The sequence below is a fragment of the Neltuma alba genome, unplaced genomic scaffold (genome assembly GCF_004799145.2).
Source record: "Neltuma alba isolate B1F8T4 unplaced genomic scaffold, ASM479914v2 tig00012000_pilon, whole genome shotgun sequence".
NCBI classification, from domain to species: Eukaryota; Viridiplantae; Streptophyta; class Magnoliopsida; order Fabales; family Fabaceae; genus Neltuma; species Neltuma alba.
In genome coordinates, this window is record NW_021636573.1 from 113,656 (window position 1) to 123,978 (window position 10,323).

The window sequence follows — 10,323 nt, forward strand, 5'->3', positions numbered from 1 at the left end:
ACTTGTTATTCCACGCACATCATTATCAGCTTAAATAAAGGACACGTGATTTCATGTTTACTAGGGATAAGAGAAAGGCTAGCTAATAAACTACACACATTTATGAAAAATAATTACTTTCATGTAGTTTTGTTTCAATCGTAACTTAATCCCAAAACTTTAACTCTGTAATGCTAAATTTTTATGGTTTTGACTCGATTGAAATTTAGTCCCTAATCTTTAAGTTTGTGTAACTCAATATCCCTATAATTTTGACTTAATTAAAACCTAATATACTTCCAGTTCTTAATATAAGACCTCATTTAACTTTTATTTTGGTCCTAAATATAAGATCTGACTCCGTTTTGTCTCTCATATTTATATATTCTTTCCAAGATAGTCCTTCTAATAATGATAATTATAGCTAATACACTTGATTAGTAAGGATATTTTAGAAAAATAACACATGTTTATTACAAATAACTAATTTAACTTATTTTCTTAATCTCCTAAAATTAATTAATCAACTAGCTCTTATAATTAGAACCGGAGGTAGTACCAAGTTGCGCCAAATCAAAGGCTTTGTTCTGAGTTTCAACCAAGACAATACTTTAATCATTGAATTGCACTAAGTCAAAATTCAAGGACTAAATTTCAACCAAGTTAAAATAATAAGAACCAAGTTAAGGTTTAGGAATTGAGTTATAGTCGAGTAAAAATAATAAATTATATGGCTCCGGTAAAGTGATTTATACTCTTTGCTCTTGTCCCGATGCAACCATAAGCCTATAAATATGGTACTGCGCTGCATGGTGATTGCAGATTAACAGTACACAAGACGTCATTTGCTTGATTCGAAACCTAATATGCAAAATGGCCTCGACAACCACGTCGGTGAGAATGGTGATGCCGGATTCAAACGTGAAGCCACTAACCCTAGATGATAAGCAGGTCTTGGGTTTGGTTTACGATTGCTATGTCGTGAACAAGCCTGGCGAAACCTTTGACCCAGAGGCTCTTTTCAGTGTTGTGTCGGACATTCTTGTTCGTTCATTTCGTACTTCTGATCCCAGCACAAAGGTAATTAAAGATCTTCCTTCTCTCTCTCTCTCTCTCTCTCTCTCTGATGAAAAAGTATTGCATCTTCTTACAGTAATATATATGATCTACAAATTGTATTGTTTGTTACAGCATGATCCGCTGGAGAAGCTGGACAAGACTTATCTTGCCAATCTGGAGCCACCGATAGATCTACTCAAGCGTTTTGCTTGTCAGGTTGTAACTCAAACATGCATTATTTATACTTGTATATCAAAGAATGTTTCATTTTCCTAAATTTCTATTTCTGCACCAATCTAGTATTAGGATATACTCAGCTATATGCAAATATCTTTCATTTTTCACATAGTTGAAGATAACTTGCATATAACTAAAGAAAAGCTACACATACTTGCTAAAAATAGGTTGCACTTCATGAGTCCTTGAAAAATTTCAAGTTTTCTTAGGCAATGAAATTTTGTAATTGGGAAACTTTCAGCAATATGTTCACTCTTCAGCCCCAAAACCGTCATTTTAATTTGAACCCAAAACCTTAGTTTTAGAAGCTATAGAGTTTGAAAACCCTTAAAAACACTTTAAAAAGCGCTTTCACACAAGTAGAGAGGAAATTCCTCTCACATGCTTACTTCAGATATAAAATCACCCTCAAAAAGCTAATCCAAACACAATTGCTTTTGGCCTTTTGATCCTAGAACCATGGTTCCAATTCTATTCTTTTTAATTAATCAGATGGTCATTGATGATGCCTTTTGTCGTCAAAGCACTCAATTAAACTAGGTCCTAATTAATTTGTAGTTTAGGATCGACCTAGGTCATTACTTCCAAGGAGCAAGTTGTGGGTTTCTTTAGGTGAAAATTTAGGTGATAAAAAAAAAGCAATAAATTGGACCTAAACTAAAATGCAAAATTCTAATTCTAAATGGAAAATGCAAATATCCTAAAATCTATATGAAAATTAAACTAAACTAAATGAATACAATGCAATTTTTGGGGGGTTTTTTGAAGAAAAAAAATAATGAATAAAGAAAATTAATCAGAAAGCAAAGAGAATTAGCAAGTAAAAATTCAGAGATTTCTCTTCAGGTACGGTAGAGGGGACAACTTAGGATTTGCATGGATTTAACCTTCATAACCTTAATTAGTTAATTAGACCAAAGGAAAGTGATAAGAGAGTGGAATTAATAAACTTAATTACCTACTTGAAATAAAGGGAACCCTTAATCTCAAAAACCCTTAAACCATTAGAGAACTCATAACAGTATAAGGTTGGTCAATTAAGCTTATTAAAACCAATGAAGATATCTCAAATTAATTCTGGAAATTATGTTTGAAATCATCCAGTTAAACAACTAGACAATTAACCAACTTAATTAAACAATTAAGAGGCAAAAGAACTCAAATTTTGCAATTCAAACCACGTTGATAATTAAACTCATAATGAAAACTCAATTATAAATTCAATTAACAATGCAAAGGTTCTAAACATAAATTCCAACAAGTATCTTGGCACAAATAAGATCCAAATATCAATTTAATCCAAGAATAAAATCGACAATCTAGAACTAAATTGTCTCAACAAAATTACAACTTGAACTCATTTAAAACTAAACAATTTCAAGTCCTTGAATTAAAAAGATAAATGAAACATCACTCTCTTGTGGTCTTCAATTGCTAGCCCAAGGCTCTAGTCTCCTCCATGCTCCTCCCAAGTTGCCTCCCAAATAAGCTTAAGCTTCCATCAACGTGTTTCTTCCTCCAAAGTTGTTAGATGCCACGGCCATGAATGATGGGTGTAGATGAGAAGCTGTGCATGTAGTGAGAAAAAAATGAATGGATGATTATGATGGAATATGGTGGTTGTTAGGTGGACGTGGAATGAAAAGGAAAAATGGGAAAGGGCGTGAGGCCAGAGGAGTAGTGGTGAAAGGGGAAGATTTTACGTTGGGGGAATGGTATCCGTGCGTCCTCAATGGAGAATGGAAAGGAGGTATCTTTAGGCGTGCCTCCCTCCTCTAAAAATAAGGAAAATAGCATAATGAGGGAAAAGGAAATTTTTGCGGATCCAAAGCTCAAGCCCATTAGTAATTAATTTATCCACTTGATATTAGCCATTGGATTGTACTTAGATTCCAAGAAACAATCTTGCACCATTGGATTTCCTATGTGCTCCTTTCTTGACCTACAAGAATTTAAGTGCATCTATTAATGTAGATTATATCCAAATATAATCAAAAATTAAATATTAAATCTGTACAAAAATTAGGCAAGAAAATGCAAAACTTTCTAAAAATATGAGACTTGTTTCCAAAGAAATAGAAAAATTAATTCCAAGTCAAAAATAGGAAATCACAAAATATTTATATTTTTAATCCAAAATCTCAATTTTTATGCAAAATCCAAAAATCAACCAATTTATCCAATAATGCATAAAAAGTCTAATTAAGCTCAAAATTATCATTTAAATCCTAATTTAATGTGGGATAAAATGTATAAAAATTGGGCTTTATCAGTCATTAAGTAGTATTTGGCATGATGATGACAGATGAGGGGGACACAGAGGCATGAGTACCACACAAACGCCCATGAAACAACAATGTCAATACTAAAAACTCTGGACTCATACTCATGGTGTGCAAAAGCAGTGACAGCACTGGCAGCTTTTGCTTTAGAATATGGCATTTTCTGGCATCTATATGAACAGTGGCTTCAAAGACAAGATAGCAGCCTCGGAAACTCATTGGCTGTGTTGAGCAATGTTCATGTCATAAGCAAAAATAGGGACATCTACGACTACAACGTTGTGGTGAAGAATGTGCTCATAACCGTTGGACATATGGTTAGGTTGGAGAGTATAATGAAGACTTATGACGGCAAGAACATTCCAACTTTGGAGAAAGCCATGCATGAATTCCCTGCTTTGGTTTACTGGACTGTCCTCACCGTTGTTATTTTGGCTTCTCACATGGATATTCTCTCTGGCCATCCGTAAGTTGTCTCCCTCTCTGTCTCTCTGTCTCTCTCCCTCTCTCTCTCTCTCTCAAAATATACACACGCACACACGTTTGATTAATATATATCATCTTTTATCCTTAAAATTTGATTTTGTTTTGGTTTGGCATCATTAGTTTATTTTGATTCATATGAAATTTGAAATAAGTGATTTTAACCCATGAAATTTGACTTCATTTTGGTCCACTTAAAAATTTTTGGTCCTAGAAACAGTATTTTTAGAGATCAAAGCCAAAATGAAGTTAAATTCCAGGGATCAAAACAACTAGTTTCAAATTTTAGAAACCAAAATCAAAATAAGTCAAATTCAAAGGATTAAAAGTGATACCAACCCAATATTTACTTGAATTACATGTTTGTGTATAAAACTATTGGATGCGTGTGGATGAAGTTTAAATTTGGTATGATGTACGCCTGTATCAATTTTGAATGACATAATAAAATTTGATTTTAAATTTTCTCATATTTATGTCATGCATGTGGTCGATATCATGCGTAACTCAAACTCCTTAATTTAGTTAGCTTTCTTATTTAGTAGTAATAATTATAATTCATAATTATTGTGCAACCACTTTTTTCAAAAAAAGTTAACATTCAAAACGCTAGTAAATAAACATTCAACGGTTTTTCTTCTTTTTTTCTTAACGAAGATATTCTTAATGGGAATCACACTTTATATTGTGGATTCAGGCTGGGCAGGTATAAATTATCCGATATTGGCAGCAAGATCTCCACCATTGACATGAGGCTCAAGGATTATCTAATCCAGATAGACCGTGAGAAAGGTAATTCATTCATTTCTATTTTTGTGACACAAAATTCATTGAATTCAAGTTAATATAAGTTCATCTATACATACATATAAACTACCATTGTATTTCTATTGCAGCCTACATAGATGATTATCGATACCGCGATAGGATAGCGTTTCAAACTCCCACAGAAATCGTACAGGTCTTGAAGTGCCTGCTTTTCCGTAGAGATGTGAATGACCCACATGTCTATGACGGCTCCACTGGAGATATGGTTTGTGTATTATATATTGAACAAGAATCCAATTTATCATCTTAATTTGAACCTATTTTACTGGGTTTAATGCTATTTTCAGTTTCTGAAATTTGATTTCATTTTGATTTTAATTTCTGAAATTTAAAATCATCAGTGGTTTTAGTTCATAAATTTGACTTCATTCTGTCTTGCCTGAAAAAATTTTTGGTCCTGCCATCCCAAGACACCGTTATTTGTCCCTAAAACCCGTTGATTTTAAATTTCAAAGACCAAAACAAAAAGGAGGTTAAATTTAAAAAACTAAAGATAATACTACTTCCGATCCTAATTATAAGACCCTATTTGTATACTACAAAGAGGTCTTATAATTAGGACTGGAGGTATAAAAAAGGGTCTTATAATTAGGATTGGAGGTCTACAAAAAGGGTCTTATAATTAGGATTGGAGGTCTACAAAAAGGGTCTTATAATTAGGATTGGAGGTAGTACTAACTCTATCTTGTTTAATAAATAAATGTGCATACGGTGTGTGCGCATGCATTGTAATGATCACAAGTTCAGAGGAATGGTTCATCTCAAAAAACTAACATTACGTGGTGAAAGAATCCATTGAAATTCCCGGTGTGGGACTTATAACATGCATACGTGTGCAGCAACACTAGCTGATTGATATTATATTAACTTTTCTATGAAAATGACACCGATCACACAGATCAGTTAAAGGGTTTCTTTCTTTTTTCTGTTTTTTTTTGGGCATGAGCAGGTGAGCATAGAAGTTTTCAGGACGAAGCATGTTGTGCTGTTTCTTTCTGGGCTGGACAGTATAGATGATGAGACATATCTTCTGAGGAAAATCCATGAGGGACTGGAACAGAGTGATCCAAGAATTGTAAACGGATTCAGAAAAGATGAGTTCAAGATTCTGTGGGCCCCCATTGTTGATGAAGAAGAATTAGAAGGAGACAACTTCATCTCAGGCAGCAGCAACAAGAGACAGTTCGAAGAGATGAGGAGGAAGATGAAGTGGTACGTGGTGGACTACACGATTATTCCTGCAATATGCAAGAGGCTGATCAGAGACAGATTGAAGTATCAGAATAATAATCCTATAGTGCCTGTGTTTAATCCTCAAGGTAGGCTCACAAACGACAATGCGTTGCACATGTTGTTCACTTGGGAACTCCAAGCTTTCCCATGGCGCAAAGGTGATGATTTGCCTCATGTTCAGAAATGGAACTGGATTTGGACTGAGTTGAAGAAAACCATTCCCCAAATCAATAGTTGGGTACGTACGTACGTACATGAATTTTTAACATTTTATTCGTAGGGCATAGTTTAACTAACATGTTCTCTTTTCATAGTAGTTACTTTCCTACGGCCCTGGTCTTTTTTTTATAAGATTTTAAAAAAAAATCTCGGAAGTTTTATAAAATCTTTCTACATATACTCTTACAAAATGTTTTTCCAACCCCCAATAAATGCTTTTACCATTTTTAGTAATTTAATTAGAGGTTAGATTTTGGGAGGAAATTTCATACTCAGCAAGTACTAGTATTCGAATTCAAGTATCATTAAGCAATTAATTCTCCAAATAGGTATTTATGGGCAATTTTCCTGTGTTGGAAAGAAGAAAGATATATTTAGACAAACAGCTTCGCTGATCTCTATGAATTTGGCCCCTTTGATATTATATTAAGCAACGAAGGAGTAATAGGGGCAAGAGAATATTAGGAAGAACTCCCACAGAATATACTAGGAGTAGTTTTTGTCTTAGCACTATATATCCTCCGTTGAGGATTAAAATGAATAACTTCTTTGTGCTTGTGAATATCAGATCAATGATGAGGATTACATCATTATCTATGGACGCACCGAAACTGACTGGTACGATGATCAGTGGTTGGACAAGATGCCAGAAGCACTGGAGAGAATTAAAAAAGATCACGAGAATATCAGGAGATTAGATATTTGCATAAATTATTCTCACCATGGAAAAGAGCACAAGGAACGTTACACTGTTGCTAGGTTCTGGTCTTATGTAGAGAGCACATTTGACAGCATGAGGAGGATGAAGGCGGAGGATATCGACGAGGACACATTCCGGCAGGTTAAGTCCTTCCTCGGCCTCCGACAAGAACATTCCGGCTGGGTTCTTCTGAGCAAAGGCCCAAATGTTAAACTGCTTGGTCGGGGCGATTGTTTCTACCAGACACTGGATGATTTTGATTTATGGAAACACAACATCGAGCAGGATTCTGGGTTCGACGTGTCTCTTAGAAATTACTATGAATCTCTGAAGTCACAGTTGCCACATCACGCTGCTCATTGTCGTCAGATGGTGCTGAAGAATTATCTGAGTAATATATATGATCCTGTTTATTGCCCAGATTGTGGGCTTAAAATGAACTTACAATCAGCAGAATACACTTGCTGCCATGGACACAAAGATGAAGTTATCAATGATGCTGATGCTAGTGGTGGCAATGTTATCAATGATGCTGATGCTAGTGGTGGCAATGTTGAGATTATGAGGTAGGGTTTGATGCATGTTGAGAGAGAGGAATAGAAAGAGATTTGTGAATCTCATTTTTGAATTGGTCTGAATCTTATCAAAATCAGTTCGGAAAATAGTGAGTATGGTACAGGCAATTTAATCACTAAAAGTTTTTATAACAAGTAGACAGCATGTAATGATAAATTCTGGTGCAGGAAACAGCGGCAACAAGTACATGCTGTTTACTTGTTGTAAAACGTTTTAGTGATTAGATTGCTTATATTTCTCATTTTAAACTACTTCTCACCAAATTTTCTTCGTCATAGGATAGCCAGCTCAGATGCACAGTAGACCTAGCATGACGGAAATGGGGTCCACCTTTCTCTTTCTATCCCTCTCTCATATTTCACCCTTGAAATTATTGATGAAGGCTTGTTTCATTATTAAGTAGTTATACTATGTTCAATGTTTTAACTGTTTGAATAGGGATGTGTGGATGTGTGATTTTAGCTAGCCTCTCTTTGATGTCCTATCTCATTAGATTTCGAATAAAGGCTTCAAATATAGTGTGCTTTTGTTGTTATGTAAAAGTTGATTGTGATTCATTATTATTTACAATAAAATTTGTTCTTAAGGGTTTTTTTTTAATTATTCGTTAAAATTATTTAATTTATCACTTTTATGCCTTACTCTTTTTTCTTCACTTAAAATTATATAACTTCAATTTCGCACTAAAAATAAGAATATTACAAAATTTTAAACTAAAGTGGGCTATATACGTACGTTTGTATGAAGCCCACAAGTCAAGTCAGAAAAATACTTTCAGTCCAAAAAAAAAGTCAGAAAAATACAGCATAGAGTCCAAATAGAAATTAAAGAGGAAAAGAGAAAAAAATATAATAGAAGAACAACTAATAGCTATTGAAACAAACAAAATAAAATTATCAAGTACTATCTTCCATTCTTAATATAAGAGTTGCTTACCTAATTTAAATAAATTAAGAATATCTTCTAAAAGTATTTGCTCTTGATGACGCTTTTTAAGGCATTTTTGTCTCTCTTACTGATACTTGAAGGAGACAGAGAGATTATATTATAACTTTTTGATAAGATTAGGGTCAGCTTAAAACTAATTAAATAGTCGAAATTGAATCATTAATTCTATATAGCCTTTGCTTTGAAAAAAGGGGAAAAATGAGTGATGAGAGCCTTTGTCGTTTGCCTTGGGGTTCCCAATAAAAAATAAATCCAAGTAATGCAATATAGTATAAAACTCGGGTCCTTTCACTTTGAGGAGCCTTTATTTGAAATCCTAAGCAACTAAGTATCAAAAATAAAGAATTGACTTGGAAAGGGATTGATTTTCTTTTTAATTAACTAATTGGCAAAATTTAAAAGGATGCAAAATGAGTAAATAATTTTTGGATTTTTAGTTTATAAAATGGATGTGAATTAAATGAATAAAGAGAATTAACAAGTGACAGCAAATGGAAGAGCAATCCTCTAGCACAATGATTAAGGCTATCATTACTTCAATTAATTTGGGAGTTAGCTAAATTCAAAAGACTCTAAGGGCCACCCCCTAGACTCGGTTTAATTAGAATAATCAACACCAAGCCACCTTGCATATTAATTATTCACAATTAAACTGTTTCAGCACAATTAGCCAAAAAGAAAATCAAAGAAAAGCAATTAACATTTTTAGTCCGATAACCAAGCCACCTTGAATTACCACTAATGTTCACAATAATTTCAAAACATAGTCTGACCCAGTACAATGTAAAGAAATTAAAGCTAATCACAGCATAATGTTAAATGCTAATCAAAGATTCCAACAACTACAATCAATCTCAATACAAATATAAATCATCACACCCCGTTCAAACATTATAAAATTCATTCTAAGACCTAGAAATCACAATTATAATGAAAGAAGTAAAGATTGGAAGAGTTAAAACTCCCCTTTGAAGCTCCAAGTTTAAGCCATAAACACTGTTCTAGAGAATTGGAGGATTTAGCTACTCTTAACCATCACAACCACAGATCCAACAAACCAATTCGATTCAGCCATGAAGAACAAAGAAGATGAATGCTGGGATGTGATTTTGCTGTGGAAGCTCACGCTGAATCCTCTCCTTCACGCCGCTGGTTTGTTTTTTTCTATTCGTTTTCCGCCGCCAGCTCGCGTGTTCGTCTCGTTGCGTGTGTGTGTTTCCTCTCTCGCCTCACTGCCCCCTGTGCGCCGCTCGCGTTGATCATATGAATAATAGGTTTAGTGGGGAGGGGGGCAAAACGCAACGTCTTGCTCCCCACTTTTATTATTTTAGTTTTTTTTATTTTTTTAATTTATTTTTTCTTTTCTCTTTTTATTATTTTTTTTATTTTCAAAATCTTCCAAAAACCTGCAAGCAAAAATTCAAAGATAAGGTAGCATTAATTGTCCTCAAAAATCAATTAGTCACAATTAAACCAAAATATGACAATTTTGCCCCTATAAAATAATAATTCAAAATAAAACATATTAAATCAATTAATCAATTAATTAAGGTCAAAAGGGACTAATTAAGTTGACAAAACTCATATAAAAGATATCAAAATATATAAAAATAATTGAGTTTGTTAGTGAGCCATTAGAAATATCTCATCCTGTGTCATTGGACAATGTCACACACACACACAATCACACGTACAACTGATTTCTTTGTTCTTTGCAGTGTTCACAATTTTATAATATTCTCTGCTTCAATTCCTTTCACCTTTAGTATATTGCAACCT

At 33.8% G+C, this 10,323-nt stretch overlaps 1 protein-coding gene across 1 annotated transcript; it reads left to right on the forward strand.

Moving 5' to 3' along the window:
* Positions 1-924: 924 nt before the first annotated feature.
* On the forward strand, positions 925-7,590 carry LOC114720816 (protein SIEVE ELEMENT OCCLUSION B-like). Its single transcript, XM_028906536.1, has 7 exons — positions 925-1,059; positions 1,171-1,254; positions 3,581-4,023; positions 4,738-4,832; positions 4,937-5,073; positions 5,818-6,339; positions 6,889-7,590. The coding sequence occupies exons 3-7, from the start codon at positions 3,581-3,583 to the stop codon at positions 7,588-7,590; spliced, it is 1,899 nt and encodes a 632-aa protein (XP_028762369.1). The 5' UTR covers positions 925-1,059; positions 1,171-1,254.
* The last annotated feature ends 2,733 nt before the right edge of the window (positions 7,591-10,323 follow it).

Coding starts and splice junctions, on each gene's coding strand:
- LOC114720816 (XM_028906536.1), top strand. CDS start 3,581: ATGAGGGGGACACAGAGGCATGAGTACCACACAAACGCCCATGAAACA. Junction 4,833..4,936: donor CCAGATAGACCGTGAGAAAG/GTAATTCATTCA, acceptor TTTCTATTGCAG/CCTACATAGATGATTATCGA. Junction 6,340..6,888: donor TTCCCCAAATCAATAGTTGG/GTACGTACGTAC, acceptor TGTGAATATCAG/ATCAATGATGAGGATTACAT.